This window comes from Ixodes scapularis, unplaced genomic scaffold, assembly GCF_016920785.2.
Source record: "Ixodes scapularis isolate PalLabHiFi unplaced genomic scaffold, ASM1692078v2 PGA_scaffold13__105_contigs__length_92229423, whole genome shotgun sequence".
NCBI classification, from domain to species: Eukaryota; Metazoa; Arthropoda; class Arachnida; order Ixodida; family Ixodidae; genus Ixodes; species Ixodes scapularis.
In genome coordinates this window covers 86,204,897-86,222,999 of record NW_024609839.1, presented here as the reverse complement: position 1 = coordinate 86,222,999, position 18,103 = coordinate 86,204,897, and the positions used below count along the sequence as shown (strand labels likewise).

General features: G+C 48.8%; 1 protein-coding gene across 1 annotated transcript in view; it reads right to left on the bottom strand.

Annotated features, from left to right (window-relative positions):
* LOC8023113 (transmembrane protein KIAA1109) overlaps nucleotides 1–18,103 on the bottom strand; it is an 89,267-nt gene that overhangs the window by 49,482 nt on the left and 21,682 nt on the right. Inside the window, exons 14-23 of the mRNA XM_040218542.2 lie at nucleotides 17,413–17,619; nucleotides 16,397–16,561; nucleotides 14,745–14,864; nucleotides 13,471–13,704; nucleotides 9,572–9,697; nucleotides 8,856–9,053; nucleotides 6,189–6,313; nucleotides 4,429–4,765; nucleotides 3,071–3,172; nucleotides 1,485–1,805 (exon numbers count right to left, since the gene is read on the bottom strand). Coding sequence (XP_040074476.1) covers nucleotides 1,485–1,805; nucleotides 3,071–3,172; nucleotides 4,429–4,765; nucleotides 6,189–6,313; nucleotides 8,856–9,053; nucleotides 9,572–9,697; nucleotides 13,471–13,704; nucleotides 14,745–14,864; nucleotides 16,397–16,561; nucleotides 17,413–17,619 — 1,935 coding nt within the window. The remainder of the gene's footprint in view (nucleotides 1–1,484; nucleotides 1,806–3,070; nucleotides 3,173–4,428; nucleotides 4,766–6,188; nucleotides 6,314–8,855; nucleotides 9,054–9,571; nucleotides 9,698–13,470; nucleotides 13,705–14,744; nucleotides 14,865–16,396; nucleotides 16,562–17,412; nucleotides 17,620–18,103) is intronic.

Here is an 18,103-nt window from a genome sequence, read left to right as displayed (position 1 = left end):
TGTGATTTCAGCCAGCGTCGTGCCGAGCTTCGCACTCTCGGTGCCGCGTCGAGCTTCACACTCCCGCCGCTGCCTGACCCAGCGGTGCAGCAGTCACCAGGAAGCCAGGGCGGTCTGCGCGGCGCACTGCCCCACTCATGCCGGCGCTGCGGCCGCTTCTGCTCTTCTCGGCACCGAGAATGCTTTAGGGTTCACAACTCATAAGAAGTGCTTACGCATCCTCGGAATTTTTTTTAATTTCGTGATTGACATATAGAATTTCTTGCATCTTGGTTTTCGCCATTTTCCTTAGGCTGTTCGACTTGACAATATAGGTGATGTCACCTCTTGCCTCGGTTTTCTCAGCGAAGTGATCGACTAAAGCAACTAAAGCTGTCAGATCAGCGACCGTTGTGGCCAGCTGCTTAACAGGCATTCGCTAAATCTGTCTAAATGTGCCATATAAGAAAACTTCCTCGTTGGAATTTTGAAATTCAGGTTAAAATACATGTAAAAAGAATAATTATACAGTCGACTCTCATTAATTCAAACTCTCTTAATTCAAACTTGTGGATAATTCAAACTAACATGCAGGTCCCATCCTATGCGTCTCTATGGGAGGAAACTCCTGATAATGAAAACTTTTCTTTATTCAAACAAATTTTTGGCCCCCCTCAAGTTTGAATTAACGAGATTCAACTGTATTTTATTATTGTTAAAATATTCATTATTGCAAAAAAAATAAAAATAAAAGACTATTGAGAAATTCAAGGGTTTTCAAGCACCGCTAAAAATTCCAGGGCTTTCAAAGTCTGCAAAAGGCCGTTTTCAAATTCAAGGGTTTTCAAGATTTCCAAGGACCAGTGCAAACCCTGGGTTACTGAGCTTTCACTGTCCCTTCTTGACATACAGTGTGGCAAAAATCTGCGGATTTCGCTCCCACAAACAATGATCACCTTGCGTGACAGAATTGCTCATGTCGGTAATGAGTAATCAAGAGTTTAAGTTCTAAACTTGAGTAACATAGTTAGTCATGTTGCTGATGAGTAGGCATGTGCAAATAGTAGATTTGAAGTTGAAGCGAATAGTTGTTTTGACCGAAGATTTTCTAATCAAATATTGAATAGCTCCTTTAAGCCTTTTACAATCATTCACCATTCTTAAGTGCAAATTCAGCTGAACTCATCAAAGTTGCTCCCAACCTTCTACCCACCTCTAAACTCAGTTAATTTTAATATAACTGTATTTATAAAATGTGGCATGTAAACAACAAATTTGTTGCAGCTAAGTTTAGAGAGGCAGACACGCTACCGGGTAGGCCATAGAAAGCACGCTTACACGGCTAGGGAACAAGTGAAGTTCATATGTATAAATGTTTTGCTATCGCGTTCCACCCTTAAAGGCCAAGTATCCTCCCTTAATTATTATTCCAAACCACCATTCGAAATTTTGAATAGTAGCGCCACCCTACTAAGATTTTCAGGTTACTCATGAACATTGCCCACCTGCACTCGCACAACAATGGCGCTCTTGGTCGAGGCAGGCGGGCGGTTCTGGGGCGCCGGGGTCGCTTGTGGCTCTCCCGCGGCCCCCGCTCTACCCGCCGTGCCGCTGGCCCTCGCCCCGGTGGAGGGGGCCCGGCGTGGGCGTGGCAGCATGCGCACTTCCGAGAAGCCGGGGCCGGCCCCGTTGTTGGGGCAGGGGCTGAAGCGGGGCTTCCAGCAGCTAGTGGCATGCAGGAAGGCCGTGGAGGCGGGGGGGCCCCCGTCGGGACCCCGGCCCACCAGGTGGGGCAGCGGGGCACATGCCTCCTCCCAGTTGGTCACCTGTCCAGGAGCGGGGGTAAAGGCGGGAGCAGAACGCAGCAAATCCTAAGCGCTCACATTGGCGGTTCCAAGAGAAAGAACGAGAGAGTGACACAAAAGTGGAGAAAGAAAGCAGACGATAGGTGAGGAGTGTTCGTTTTGAGGTGACGATTTGAAGTGATTCGAGTTCTCATCAATTTTATTTCGTATTATAGAACGTGCCACATCGGTGTTGACTGCATAGAGGTGGAAAGTTGTATCCGAGCATAGACATGGCACGAGGTGACCCTCAAACCTCGAAGTGAAAAAGAGCTATAAGCATGCCAATGTAGTTTCAAACAAGGAGGTCAAACCACAGGAGTTAGTGGGCCTATCCTCTGTTCATGGAGAGATCTGTGGCAGGACTTTTTTAAATTGACATTCATTTTCTCTCCCTCTCCCTTGCCTAACTGTGTCTGTCCCAGTTTACTGCCCTCTTAATCCTTCACGCGGTAACATGTGTGTCTTTAGAGCTCCAACCAATGACCGCCATGTACCTTTCCGCAAGAAAACAAACAATGCTCTATCAATCAATCACCAAGAGATAGAGGGAAGTGACTGGCACTGAAGAAAGACGGGATTTAAGAAACCAATTAGCAGGTGCCTGGAATGTCAAATTCTTTGGCAATTTCGGTCTTGGGACAGCCACTTTTCTGAACCTCGCAAATCTAAGCGACGTTCGGTAAACTCTCCCACTTCCCCATACGACGCACGTGTACACCGCAGGCACGCATGCGCAGGCACGTGCGTCGGAGGCTACCAAAGGGATGATCTTCTCCAGGCTCCATCAACTCCATCAACCTCTCGACCCGATTCCAACAGGAGTCAGGCAGTGTCAACCGCGGGCGCCGCGAGTAGCGTCGAAACGTGGACGCGGCTCCCTACCTACCCACGTCAGGACATCGGCATCAGAAGTGTTTCCCTCGATGCCGTTTGCCTCGGTGGAAAAGGGGGAGGGAACGCAAGGGTCTCCGTGCGCCTCCGTGTAAGCTTGCGTGCTTTCGGCACCTCGGCCTTTGCAATGAGCGTGGTCGGCCACCGATACACTTTGAATAATCCAGTTCAAAATGAGTACATTTTGGCTGGGACCTCGTTGAACTTACTTAAAAGCGGTAATCCGAAAAAGCGATTTAGTTATAATGAGTGATTACTCTACACTAGCTGCCAGACAACTCGATGCAGCACGAGGCAGCGTGAAGGCCACCCCTTTGCGGCGTTGATTTGAACGCCTGCTGGCGAGGCGTTACCTGAAACTGCGACAGGTGTGCTCCGTAGCAGGCCATCAGCAGTGGGGACTCGGCGATGGGGCGGTCCATCTGGTGATGCAGATTCACCAGCGTCACGTCCTCCTGCAAGAGGGTCGCGTCGGGCGGTGAACCAAGGTCCTCGAGACGGCCTGGTGCGTCTCTCTTCGAAAAGGAATGTCTCGCTTCGCTTCCACTATGGTGCTCGGAACGCATCTTCGACTGGTGTGTCTAGGGTCCTATACCGCCAACGCGTCCAAAGTGGTCCCAAAGTGGATACAAAATATGTCGCAGGAGCCGACGTGACACAATGTCGGATGTCGCAATCCTGAAAGCTGGTCGTAGAGGTTCCAACAAAAACAACGAGCGAACACAGGTGTCATCGTTATCGCAGCTAGGGATGCTGTATCGTAAACTTGCGCCAAACGTTTTTTGGACTTTTTTCGGCGAACCTTCAAACTTTGTGCAAAGTTCGACGAAGTTCGACTTATGGACGGTGTTGCCCAGCTTCTACACAAACATTTCAAGTTTTTGGAAACAAAAAAATTTAGAAAGTAGTTTATTTAATATTTTATAAAATAACTACAAATGTTTACGCAATATAAAAGCCAAAATAGGTATTGTTAATGCTTTCGTTATTTAGTAATGGAAACCAGCGAAGCAATACATCCAACAAATATTGCAGTTTTCCTCCGCAGGTGGTGTCAGCTCATTTCCAAAATTTTGCGCATGTGCAAAATAGTTTAACCAGTCGAACTTTCGTTGAATTTCACGTTGGAAGTTCGACAAAGTCAAACTTGACCAAACTCGAAACTCAGCAGCTTTGCTACATCCCCAGTCATAGCACCCCGACTCGAGGCTACAGAAGCTTATGTGAACTCTCAAGTTGAAAAGCAACAGAACAGGCATTTGCTGTATCCCCATCCCTTGTTATGCCACCACCAGGATCGCAGCAAGCAACGGCATAACGCTCATGAAAAGGCAAACAGCACTAGAATAGACCAAGTAGAAAAAGGACAGAGCACACACATGGCACAATGCCTTGTGTGTCAACTGAGCCACCCTGTTCCTTCTGTTCTTCGACTATTTTAGTTTTGCCCTTTTTATTCTGACGTCGCCCGATTCACACCCTCTCGTGTGCATGCTCTCTGTTCCTTTTGCCTTCAATCTATTTTAGCACCGTTTTGTCTTTTCTTCAATTTGTACCAACTAGCCTGACTTAAGGCCTTACAGCAAGACGCTCGTATGACCACATCAGGCACAAATCGAAGGACCACACATGAGGACGCGGTAAACACACAAGTCGAGGAAGCGTTCCAGGCACCATACTTCCGCCAATGCCTGGGCCCTCGGAGACTGACCTGGGACGAGACGGCCGAGAGGAAGGACGTGCTCGAGACGGAGTTGGAGTCCCCGTCCTGCTCCTGTTCCCGAGCGGGCCTCCGCCGATCGAGGCTCGAGCTGGCCGAGGTCGAGCCCCGGACGCAGAACGAGAGCCGACGTCGGTCCGAGTTCTTGTCGGCCTCCTCGGCCAGGCGCGCTGCGGCGGCTGCAGGGTCTTCGTCTGCCGAGAAGAAGGCCTCCGACGAATGCGTGGAGTCAGTCGAGATGGCGCGCCGCACCGATGCGCCGTTGCTGCGCCGTCGCTCGGCAAAGTGGTCCTCCGCTGGTGGGGTGCCCCTTGGGCGCCCGTCAGGCCTGGGCAAGAAGCGGGATTTTGTCGGTACCACTGGGTCGATAACTCGGCTCTTGTTCTGTTGTCACGTCGTATGTGGTTCTTGAACAGTGGTTCTCAACCACTGATGTTTTGAGGACTCTTTGGGACCCCATCTACCGGAGGAGAGGGGGGTTATTGGTTGATTACAATGACGAAGAGTAAATAAAAAAAACTAAATGCATGCAAAGCATCTTTTTAAGTTCTGAAATGGAGAATTATAAACCCTACTCACTTGGCACAGATGGTTTGGTCTATTGAGCTTTGTAGGACAGCCAGCATCAATAAAAAAAATGTTTTACTCGTCGACTTGACTGACGGTTGAGGGCTTCGAGGACCCTAAGTAGGCCTTCAGGGATCCCAAAGAGTCTGCTGATCCCCATTTGAGAAAACCTGCTCTAGGAAGGCATTTTCAACAATCTTCTCCCATAGACTGTTTTCAAAACCCCCTCATGCAACATTGGTAGTTGCAACTGCTTGGTCACGAAGCATATAAATTGATCTGAATCCTCGCCAAACGTTGACGCAGCGCTCATTCCCTACACATGCTCAGAGTTACTGCCCGAGCAATGGTGGAATCGGTGGAAGCTGCTAGATTACACACAGTTTCAAAAGGGTGTATTAAAGTGCTGGGAGCACAATATTCGCTGAAACCAGCAACTCACATCCGTTTGGAACTTTGGCTAGCTTTAGCTTGCTTGCATTCTGTGCTTGACATCTTAAACAGAGTTACTTCTCGATCGAATCCCCTTTCCCATAGAACTTCCATTGAGTGCCTACGGGAAATAGTGGTATGCAGCTCCCAAAGACAGCCCCCATCTTCTTCTCCTGTGCTGTTCAAGGTTAGTATCTTTATTCAGCTTGATGGGAATGAATACCTGGACATTAGCAAAAATAAAGTGGTGGCACAAACCATACCTCTAAGAAAAGAAATATAAGCAATGGCACGAGTCAACTTGTACCATTATCGCATGTATTCTAATCGTAGAATGAATTAGAATGAATGAACATGCCCCACGAATGCGCCACATTTCTGCACGGGTGCCACAGGCTTTGCCCGTGTGGGTGACCCGTGGCACCCACACGGGTCACTCCTGTGGGTGCCACGGGCTTCGCACCTCACACCGAAAAGATGCCAACAGAACATCAATGAGGGGGTTTCATAGAAAACTAGAAGCAAATTTGATCTGTGGTGCACTGTCTCAAAATTTCTTAAGTTATTACTAACTGATGAAGGTGAATCGCAAATAAATTAAAATGCCGAACAAGATTCGATTCAAATCCACAATTCAAAGCGCCCACCCACCAAAGCCTGGCAACCCGTCAGCGAGCCCGATCGGATGCCACAAATCGCGGTGCTTCGCAGACCTTTGCCAGGTCTCGAAAGAACGGGGAGCGAGAGCTCACCCGTCGCAGGCTGAGGCCGAGCGGGCGAAGCTCACGGCAGCTGGCTGGCGATGACCCGGGCTGCTGTACTGGCGGAAGACGCCCTGGCGAGGTTCCCCCTGGTCGTCCGAAGCACCGCCACCACCCTGCACCGGATGGCACACCACCCCCAATTCTCACGACCCTTCCAAACAGCAGAGGTTTAGGAAACGGTAAAAAGACCGCTCGCCGGAAATAAAACGTCTGGAATGCATTCTCAATCGGCATGTTTAGCGACCTGTACCACTCGTCTGTCGAAAGTGGCCTCAAGGTAGCAACCACTTACATCCCAGAAGCCGGCACGTCATCCTGTCAGATGTCGCGATCCCCTGACAGTTGGTCATAGTTCCAACAAAAAATCAGCAGACCCGTCCTAATCCAGTAACGCACTCAGCACCTTAAAACTCCCTTTTTCCACCAATCTCTTGCAAATATGCATTCATGTACTTTCAGCCTCATCCAGGAACAAAAAATGAGATATTTACGATTCTCTGTAATGCCGAATTAGAGCGCAGCTCTTGAGGAGGAGGAGGAGGAGAGGGTATGGAAGGGAGGGTTAGCTGCTCCTCCCCCTCCCCTCCTCCTCTTCTGCTCCCCTCCCATTTAGCGGGAAATTGTCGCTAAATTTTCCGGTACATTTAGCAGGAAAATTTTTCCACTAAAATATTTTTCCGACAAATTTAGCAGGGAAAATTTTTTGCTAAATTTAGTGGGGAATTTTTTCTGCTAACTTTAGAGGGGAAATCTATCTGCTAAATTTAGCGGGAAAATTTTTCTGCTAAATTTAACAGGGAAATTTATTTGCTAAATTTAGCAGGGAAATTTTTCCGCTAAACTTAGTGGGGAAATTTTCTGCTAAAACTAGTGGGAAAAGTTATCCGCTGAATATAGTGGGGTTAAATTTTTCCACTAAATATAGCGGGAAAATTTATTCGCTAAATTTAGCAAGGAAATTTTTTCCGTTAAATTTTGTGGGAAAATTTTTTCACTGAATTTAGTGGGGATATTTTTTCACTAAATTTAGTGGGGAAACTTTTCCAATAATGCAACGTGCGGTTACGTTCGCTTGCATTCTTCCCATGATTTAACGCATGCGGTTACGCCGATGGCGACGCCGCTCAAGCCGGAAACGGGCGCCTAAGAGCTGCATTCTGAAAAATTAAACGAGTATACTTAAGACTGCTTATGTGTAGGAAGGCAAAAGTATTATAGTCCCCAGGTAGAAATGTTTTTAAGTAATGTTTCTACACATATTAAAGTTTAGGACGACGTATTGGACAAAGTCGAGGATGATTTTCTAGAGATCGATGCCAAGTACAGCGTCCAAGTACAGGACGACCTCTAGGACGTCCAGGACGATGTTGGAGACGACGCCTAGGATGACTTCCAGGATGACCACTAGGATGACCTTAAGGATGACATCGAGATTGACACCAAGGACAACGCCTAGGACAACGCCGAGAACGGCACCTAGAGTACGACGTATAGGACCTCTAGGACGTCAAGATTGACGTCTAGGACAATTTCTAGGACGACATCTAGGATGACCTTTAGGACGAACTTAAAGATGCACTGAAGACATTTTTGAGATTGTCTGCTCTTAATGATAACTCATTCTACGGGATCTCAGCAACCCAAAATTCGAAAAATTATACTCATGCGACGTCTATTTCCTTACTAAAAATGTGATCGAAGTTTGTGCAACACCCCTTTCTAAGTGGAAAAATCTGGAGCACAGAATTCAGCGGAGGCACTGTCGGTGTGACGACAGGCGTGCGTCAGCTAATCGCAAGCGAAGGCGCCGGCAGCGGCATCCGCTGGTTCCCGTTTCAGACTTTTCCACTCAGAAAGGGGCGTGGCACAAACTTCAATCACGTTTTTAGTAGGGAAAGAGATGTCGCACGTGCATAATTTTTCGATTTCTAGGATGCTAAGATCCCGTAGAACGAGTTATCATCAAGAACAGACATATCAGAAATGCCTTAAGTGAACCTTTAGGGACGACATCTAGGACGACGTTGAGAACGACGCCTAGAGGAGGACACTTAAAGGGATGCTGAACCGAAATCTGGATTCCACAAAACATGCGACAAAAGCGCGCAACGGGATGCTAAAAACACTAAAACATCACTCGTACAGCGATATCTCGAACGGATGACCTTATTTTTAAAAAAAAGGAGGTGCATTTGACAGAAATGTTTACGTCATGTTTTTCCGAGAAAGAGAAAGAACAGACATGATTAAAATAGCGCAAACTTGACAAGGACAACAAAAAAGGCACACGTACAACAGGACTGGCGCTTCTGTCCCAAGCGCCAGTCCTGTTGTACGTGTGCCTTTTTTGTTGTCCTTGTCAAGTTTGCGCTATTTTAATCATGTCTAGTAAGAATCAACTAGCCCAAACAAAAGTCGTGTTACAAGAAAGAACAGCCTCGAGTCTTCTCCGCCTCGCCGCCTTGAGGCAGCGAAGCGAAAAGAGGAGGAAACGAGGTATCTACCTTGGCTTCTTTGGGATTTTTAAGGCCCTAATTTCCCAGACAAAAACCAAATCTTGGCCCCAAGAACAGTGCTACCTGGGTAAACGTGCATTCATTCGTTCATTCACGCGTATGAGACGCGTTTCAGGCGCAATACCAAGGAGACGCTTACCTGCGCCTCCTGGGGGGCCCCGAAGAAGGCGCACCCCCCGAGGCAGCCGCAGTGTCCCCCCGCACGGGGGTCCCCCCACAGGAACCAAAGGCGGCGGGAACTGCAGTCGTGGGTGCGCAGGAACCCTTCCTGCCCGCTCTGGGACGCCCCCTGGCTCCAGTGGTCCAGGCACACGGGGCCCAGCTCGAGCTTGCCTGCCTGCAGCCGGGGGAAGAACGGGACTGTCGAGGAACTTTCTGCACGGGGACACAGCACTGATGTGGGGCAGTGTGTCTGTAGTACAAACATTTCTTTTTAAGTACCCTCGATTGGACGCATAATATGCAACAAAATAAACTTTTACTAGAAAAAATATGTTTAGTGTAATATTTACATCACGAGACTCATTTTGAGTAGGGAGAGATTCAAAAACGTGCTTCGATTTCAAGACGGCAACCCCAAAATAGTTTAGGTATCGCTCAAATCAGTCTCGCAACACAAATATTGCGCTAATTCTTTTTTTTTTTTTTTTTTCGACAGTATTTTTGAGGCACGTCCGCTTTGACCTTGAGCAGCGCGTGCTTGATGACATATTATCGTGACCATCTTTCCGGCACAACGCCGACGCCTTTTCTCGTAATGGGATATATAAAGCTTTCGCCTTAAAAACACTATGCTACAAGTCGCACATGCGCCCAAGCCCAAAAGGACAATGTTTCTGTCCCCCTCGTGCCCACCTGCAGCCAGGGCCCGTCGACCGACAGCAGAAACTGCGAGACGCTGATGGCCCTCACTTGGAGGCTGAGCCCCGCGGTCGTCTGCTCGGAGTGAAGGTTGCATACGGACAGCTTGATGGGCGACACCTGCAGAGAAACGTATGGCTCAGAAACCGGCTACAGCCCCGTGAAGCCAAAGGAAGCCGGCGCATAACTCAGAAACCGGCTGGAGCACCGTGAATTCGAAGGAGGCAGGCGAATGGCTCGAAAATTAGCTAGAGCCCTGTGAATCCAAAGTAAGCCGGCAGAGGCCCGCGTCAGTAGCCTTAGACCCCAGAGTTCATACGATGAACCTATAGACACTGACAAAAAGAGAACAGCAAAGAAGAGGTTCAGTTGCCGTGCCTCCAGCGCAAACTTCCTACCTTCAAACATGCTTCATTGACTCATGCACCTCGAGCATGTGCATGCAGCCAAAGCATGGTGGAAGGCAAGCGCGCATGCTGGAGGCCAGGCGTTCAAAAGACACGCCCTGTCGTTCTTCCTCTGTCGGCGGCCATGAAGGAAAAGGTACATTCCTTAACTTTGTGTTCTGTCAAAATTGTTCAGCTTTCAACATTAACGAGCCCATCACTCTGTTATTTTACAGAATTCCCTAAATAAGGACTTAAAAAAAATTGTGGGGGGAGGGGGTGTTCCAACAGTGTGCTGAAACTTTTTCAAGGATACCGAAAACACTGGATCTGTCATTATAAGAAAGATAATGCTTCCAAGCACACTTTATTGAAGAGGAGTCACGAGAGCTATTCATATAAATTTATGTTTATTTTAAATTACTTGGGAGTAATTTCAGAATGATTGGAATAGCTTGACATTAGGTACTTGGTCGGACACAAAAGAAACAAGCAAGACTTACAGACACACGTGAATATTCTAATCTATTCAAAACCTCTTTTACAGCGGAGCTGTTAAAGGGACACTGACACCCCCCAAAAATTTTCTTTTATTTTTTGCCAGGCGCTTCATTATGGTGTCGGAGGACTACCCAATCAATATTTTGCAACAGAGTAGCGTATTTTTTTAATAAAGCCAAAAGACGCAACTGCTCAAAACCGAAACCGAAACCCGACGGAGGTCGGAGAAGTGGAGAGAAGAGATTGAGTGGCGGAAGCCACGTGGCTACACCCCACCGTGCGTTTTTTGTTTTTTTTTCTCCTCTTTGGTAGCAGACGACAGAACATGCGGCGTGCGATGCGGCGTGCGGGAACTGCTCGCCGTGCGATTCTTTTGCAGTTATGTTTGTTCCGCTCGTTGTTCTGTACTCCAATATGAGTTGTTTTGTACATTGAGGAGTCGGAGATGAGTAGTGAGTGCCCGTAGTGAATTTCCATGATCGGCTCCGAAAAGAATACACCCAAGGTGTTGCGTGAAGAGCTGGCTCACATGTCCTGCGTCCGAAAAGAAGTGGCATTGTGCGACAGAGTTTCCGAAAGATCAACGGGATCGGGACCAACGGCTGGCTGCAATTCCTGTAGAACATATACGGGCACCTCGGAAAGCGGACGTTACCTGATTTATATGCTCCTTGCATTTTGTGGGGAGTGATTACATTGAGTTCGCAGGTGTCAAAACGGAAATCCCATACCATTTAATTCAGCGAACTATCGTCCACAACATTAGTTTGTTATTTTTTTGTTTGTTTCTTCAGTGATGATTGTAAAAACATATATATATACATGAGTTGCACGTGACGTCATTCAAAGAGCGCTCCGATGACGACCAGAGAAGAGGGGAAGAAGGAGCTCCCAGCTTATCGAGACCCTCTTTTGTGCCTTCTGGATTTGCCCAGACGTCGCTATTCTCCCCCCAGAAGATTATAGAAGATTGTCCAGTCACTCAAAATTCTTACAAAAGTAGCTTCCCTCTCCTCCTCTTACATGGTGGTCAAAAGTATGCGATAGGACGTCAGTGCAACCCATGTATATGTAAACATCAAAAAATGTTTGAAAAAAAAAAAAAAAGTTTCACGGGGGATCGAACCCGGTCCTACCGCGTGGGAACCGGACGTCTTTCCCACTGAGCTACTGGGGCATCGCTTTTCTGGTGGATCTCTTTCCTTAGTAATAATTCAGCCGGTAAACTGTAAGTTGGAAAGTTTGCTGTCGATATTTCTCTAGCAAAAGCACTCCCGGGTCGAAGTCGGGAAGCACCACGCTTTGGGGACATTCGCACCTAGTAAAGAAATCGTACGCGTGCATATTCAACTCGAAGTAGACACGTCGTGCTTGACGTTTGGGCGAGCGATATCTTCAGCCACGAGAAGGGAGCGACGGCTCGGCGACGTCTTCGTGCAAATCGGCTTGGTGGCCGGGCGTGTCGTACGGGATGAATACCAATTCTTTTGATCAGTCCCAAATTTCTCTTTTAACAGTCGACAGAATTCGCCGGTACCGCGAACAACAGTTCTGAAATCGAGGTCCCACGCCCGTCGTCCGCTGCCATCGCCGTCCCCGCGAGTCCCACGATACGCGAAACGACGAACGCACAGAATGCTTCCGGTTGTCTGTGGAACTTTTTTTTTCAATCAACGTATTTACAGCTTTTTAAAAGCCACAAAAAATGGGTTTCATATTTTTTTCTATTTTTAATATTGAGTGTGTGCCTTCAGTGACCCACGACTTTGATTAAATTTGGTGGTCGCATCGATACCTTAGAAAACGGCCCGTGACCGCGAAAAAGAGAGTGAGCTAGACTCGAACCGGCCAGTTCTTGATCGGCGGTTTTCGGGCGGAAAGAAACCGAATTTCGAGCCGCAAATTCTGTTCTGGGTAGTTGAGCTCTCATATGTCACGTACAACTAAAAACCTCAGCGAGCATAAATACCCTGTCAGTGTCCCTTTAAGGGCTAGTTCCCTCAGGATCGTGTCCCCCGCAAAGAAATGTCCACACAAAACTCTGGTTGCCACCGTCGCTCATAGATGCGGTAGCAGTCCAGAGTGTTGTGTTTGCCGGTTGTCCACTTGCCACAGTCGCTCATAGATGGGGCAACCTTTCGACCCTTTTCACTCTGACTTGAAGACTTGCGGCCGGCCATTACTTCATTCCCACCATAGTACAGCTCTGCTGGTCTTCCTTCTTCACCAGAGTGGAAAGGCTGAATGTATTTTTTGCTAAAGTTTGATTTCATACAAACCTTCCTACGACGAGAATCCACTGGCGCTATCTAACAGGTAGCCCTGGAACACTCTGCATTTCCGTACATTTCCTACTTTTTTCGCGCAACATTATTTCTTTATGGACTAGAAAAACTTTTGACAATGTTATAAACTACCATTTCCCATGCATAGTACTATGTACATTTCACCTTGCAAGTGCCGCAAAACCTTCGCTCAAGTGAAGTGCAGTTCCAGGGCCATCTCATAGATGGCGCTGGAATTGATATTGCAAGAAATTGTGATGCACTCGTCGTAATCCAGTCGCAAATGTGTGAACCAGCCTAAGTGGATGTGGCAGACGCATGTTCTGCTGCAGGTCACTCTCCGGCTTGACAGTCCGCCGAAGCTTCTGCAGCCAGGAGTTGGGATGCCGTGGCAACTGCGACACTCGCGTTTGCTCGTAGTTTGTGCCGGAACTTCAATGACCAACTGCCAGGATCGCGACGTTCAACAACATGACATGCTGACTCTAGTGACGTCATTTGTTGTAACTTAGGGACCAAATTCGATGCATGGGCTGCAGGAGAGCTAAATGTTGCAGTCAAAGGTGCACTATGAGCGACACACCGAAAAGATACCTAAAGTTGCTCAAGGTTCCTCAAGAACCTCAAAATCCCTCAAGGTTCCTTAAAAATCTCAAGGTCCCTCAAGGTTCCTCAAGAACCTCGAGATGTCCAGTGACGCTTCTACGAGGTATGCCCTCACCTCCAGGCAGACGGCAGAGCTGGCCTCCTCGAGGCAGAAGTCGACAAAGTCCATGGAGAAGCGCGTCATGCGGTACTTGAGGGTGTCCGGCACGGGGCAGGGCTCCCCCCGAGAGCACTCGCTCTGGGGCAGGTCGTGCTGGCACCGGATGCGCCCCGGGGGCGCCTCCAGGGCACCGCTGGCATGCTGAGCTTGCTCCGCAAACAGCTCAGCACCTACCGCCAGGTCGTACAGCTGTGCAGGGCATTGAACAATCGATGGTAAAGAAGACAGCAAGAACATTTAATGCGTGTCTTGATCATATCTAATAAAGCTGGAGATGCACTGAATGTGTTGCAAATGAGCTGGGAACAAGCTAAGTGTGTGTACATTGTCATGAGGTCATGCGATGCCATGATGTCATGTGTGACATTACAATGTCACATGATGTCAAGGTGTCGCATGATGCCATGTGCCATCATGGTGCCACATGTTATGTGATGTCACAATGTCAGGATGTCACATCATGTCATGTGATGCCCATGTCACATGTCATGCAACATCATGGTGTCACATGATCACATGTGAGTCAGAGTCACTTGATGTCATAATGTCATGTTACATCACAGTATCGCATGATGCACATGTCACATGATGTCACTTGCATCATGGAGCTGCATGATGTCATGGTGTCACATGATGTCATGTAACATCACAGTGTCATATGTCATGTGACGTCAGTGTCTCATGACATCACAACGTCCCTGAAGTCAGTGTCATGTGACACCTCAGACGTCAAGGTCATATGAGCAATATTACCTCGACGGTAATGTTCAAGACTAACATGTCAGTTTTTTATGAAACCCAGCCCTACAACGCATCCCACGTTCAAATTGGCTGTCTCTTTGGCATTTCCAAAAGGCAACCTATACGTGTAGCATCTGTAGGGCCTCTTTGCCCTCTCATCCTTTTATAGGCGTAGTAAGGTCACTGAAGGTCACATTGCAGGGATTTTGTGAATATATAAAGCTGTCACAGCGTCATGTCACATCACATTGTAGCGTGACATCATGGTGTCCCTGCGCATATTGTTTGCCTGCGCACATGCATGCATTGTCACGTGGCAAGAAGGATAGCAGACAGAGAGGCTGAGCCATGCTTAGAGAGGGAGACTCTTGTAGATGACCAATGCTTTCTCTTCCCTCTCGAAGGTCATATTGCAAATGCGACCCATAAACCACTTAGCCTCGATCAGGCAGTTGGAAAAACTCTCAAATCAAAGTGCACCAACTCACCTGTGGCAGGGAGAGCCGTCCCGTTAGGTCGCCTGCCTGGAGCTCCACGAGCCAGGCGTATTCGAGGCTGTCACTGCCAAGGGGACGCCCGACCCCCGAGAACAGCGCCTGGCCACGCACCTGGAGAACGACATGCCAGGCTTGAATTTCACGGAGCTCCATGACTCCCCCCCCCCTCCCCTCGCTTTGTCCCAGAGACAAGGTAGGTAGGTAGTGTACGAATACATAAAAAAATAAAACATTGAGAACGGGGACGGAAAAAGAACATCTTTCCGTCCGCGTCCTCTATGTTTTATCCTTTCATGTATTTCAATGTATTCACCAACACGCTTGTTTTAAATTATTACGTAGTGTGAGTAGGCACTTATCTGCGCTTGTAAGTGCAAGTGCCACAAAAAGGCATGCAGCCCCTTACAATGAGTGCCTACTTGTGCAGCCACCCAACAAAAAGATTTGCGGAAGCACTTTGATCACACGTGACTAAATTGTTGTTTGTAGGATACAGCTTCGGGTCAATAAATCTTGGTGCAACTATTTATGTACGGCATGTCCTAAAAAAAATTATTTTCACCGCCAAAATAAATTATGCGTAGCCGAGCACTCATTATACGCCCAAATGTCGCGCTGGCGGTTCAAACCGGATGCCAAAGTTTCAGGACGAAACGTTATCTCATTCCAAAGTTATAAATGACTTTCTGAAAATTTCAATGGGGAAATGGGGGCCCATTCTCGGTAACTGGTGCCATTCAGCTCCATGTATTAGAGAGCTCCGTCGGCTGCCATTCTCCCATGGAAAATTTCAAGAAATCACTTATAACTTTCGAATAAGATAAAGGTTACTTCTGAAACTTTGGCCCCCGGTTCGGACAGCTAGCACTACAACTGGGCGGAAAATTAGTGTTTGGCGACGCATAGTTATTTTTTGCTGCGAAAAGAAAGCTGTTAGTTTTTTTGAGGGGGAAACCCTGTATACCGAGACTCGTACCGCGACCTTCAACGACAAAACCACCGGTTGTCGCTATGGTCGCATCACTGCTTACGCCAGCAAATGGAGGTGAGGCGCCCCCAGCAAGAGAGCTGTGTTGCGGTGGTGACACTACTGCAATGGCCTCAAACTCAATCGACATAACAAAATCTCATAAATTTGGCGAGCGGTGTCTCTCCCACCAATTTTAGTGCTTCATTCGTGCGACGCTTTTTCGCAACGCTGTAAAGTTCAAAGTCCTCCCCCCTAACAAAGTCCATGTTAAAAGTAACCAAGAGAGACTGCTCAGTGGCAACAGCCTGAAGGAAATTAAAATAACATGCGTTTTTTTCTGGGGACTGCGAGAAGAAAATATGAGCCTCCCGGAGCAGTGCTGCTCAAAGGTCCTAATAAAAGTCACAGCTGGCACAAAGGCTAACAATGTCACTCATGGGCTCCCAAAGCAACAAACTGCTCCGAGACCCGTTTCACAGTTAAGATGAAACTCAAACTAGAAGACGACGAGGCAGCGACCTTCAAGCAAAAGCCATTGCTTCCGTCTTCCCATAGAAGTGCTCACAACGACTGGCTGCACCCCGGTGTGCCCCAGCCAGTCAACTAACGCACTCCACAAGTCACCGTCACGGGCTACGGTCAAAAGCGACCCTGAGAAAGATGGAGGCCCCACCTGGAAGGACGAAAGTGCCAGGTGCCCCGGCCGCTCCCCCGGGCAGATGGCAACCAGCGGGGAGAGCAGCAGCTGCAGCTGACTCTCCCGGTGACCGCGCACGAGCTCCAGTTGCAGACGCTCCAGGAACAGAGAAGGACATGGGGCATCGCCTTCTCCGCAACCCTGCAGAAAGGAGAGCAAGGCTGTATTGACCCTCGAAGGTGTCACGACCTCCGCGAGTGGAGTAGTGTCCCTCAAAACACAATGCCGCCGGAGTGTATCGACGGTGGCTAGGTGCCTGGGACACCGATGTGTTTACCGCACCTTTTGGCTTCCGCCCAACGACACCACACCTGCATTGTGTCGTCGTCAGCTGAGGACCTGGCGGTGACACAGCGGCAGAGGTGGATGTAGCAGACGACCGTTATGCCGTACGTCGCTCTACAGAGCGACAGTTCAAGAAAACTGCAGCAGCCAGGGGTTGGGACGCATCTCGTCGTCTTTGCCTGAACTTGTACGACCAATCGCCAGCATTGCGACGTTCAAAAGCGTGGCGTGTCGGCTACTGTGACGTCGTCTGTTGCCGCTTCGGGACCACTTTCAATGTGTGGAGAGGAGAGGGCGGTAAACGCACCAGTCACAGATGCGTTTTTAGGTACTGTACTATAGCCTGTTGCAGGTCAAAAGAAAAGCGGGACAAGACCCTTCCACAAAGCTTTCTGCCTGCCACGATTAGTGGTTTCCTCCTTCCCAGCCTTCACTTTGCTGAAGTGTAAAGAGTGGGGGGCTTTGTGAAAGGAGCCTGTCCCACATTTCTTTTAACATGCAACAGGTTGAAGAGCTAGAGCTAGGGCAGACTGACTCTGCAAGGCATTGGGACTGCACTCGTTGCAGTGGAGTCAACATACTAAATATATAAGGCGCAAAGTCTGTCCTTTGCACTTTATATATTTAGCACATTGAAGCAACTAGCCCACCTTAATATTTTAGTGGGGTCCCCGTGCAAAGGCCTGCCCCGACCAGCAGCAGCTGACCTTCATGAGGTGTCCGTGCATGTCGTGCAGGATGACGGTGGCCCGCACGTCCAGGGGTCGGAAGCAGCGGGGGTCGAAGGCCCCCTCGGCGGGCCGCTCGGGGGGCGGGGCCTGGGCCTCCATGTCCACATACTCCTGCCAGGCCCCGAAGTAGTTCTCCTTCAGCTGCATCAGCAGGTGCAGCACCGAGCCATCCAGGGTCAAAACCTGCAACGGGGAAGGGGGGGGCCGTTCTCTGGTGTGCCGAAGTGTTCCGCCGCTCGCTCCCCACTAAAGCTATGTTTCGTAAGAGAAACTGGCCATCTCATTGGCATTTCCCAAAAATGTTCTAAATGCATAACACTTAGAACACCTTTGCTCACGTCCGCCCGAAACCACAGTCAGTCGCACGAGTTACACTCCGCACGAAACGAATTGTCCGTGAACTTGCTTCAAACGCCGGTCGGCCTCTGTGCAATGGCAACTGGCTTCCTGTTGCAGTTTGGCCCAGTGCTCATCATTTTGCAGCGGCGGCCCTCGATCCTTCCTCTCCACCTTGCTACACCCGCTATTGTCGCTCCTGCGCCGCCGCTTTGATGGTACACAAAGCACGCAAGCAAGAGCCTTTGTAGTAAGTGGGGTCCAACATGCTGTGGCCGAGCACACACCGAAGGAAGTCGCCACTCCAAGAGCAGTCGCCGATCGCACGCTC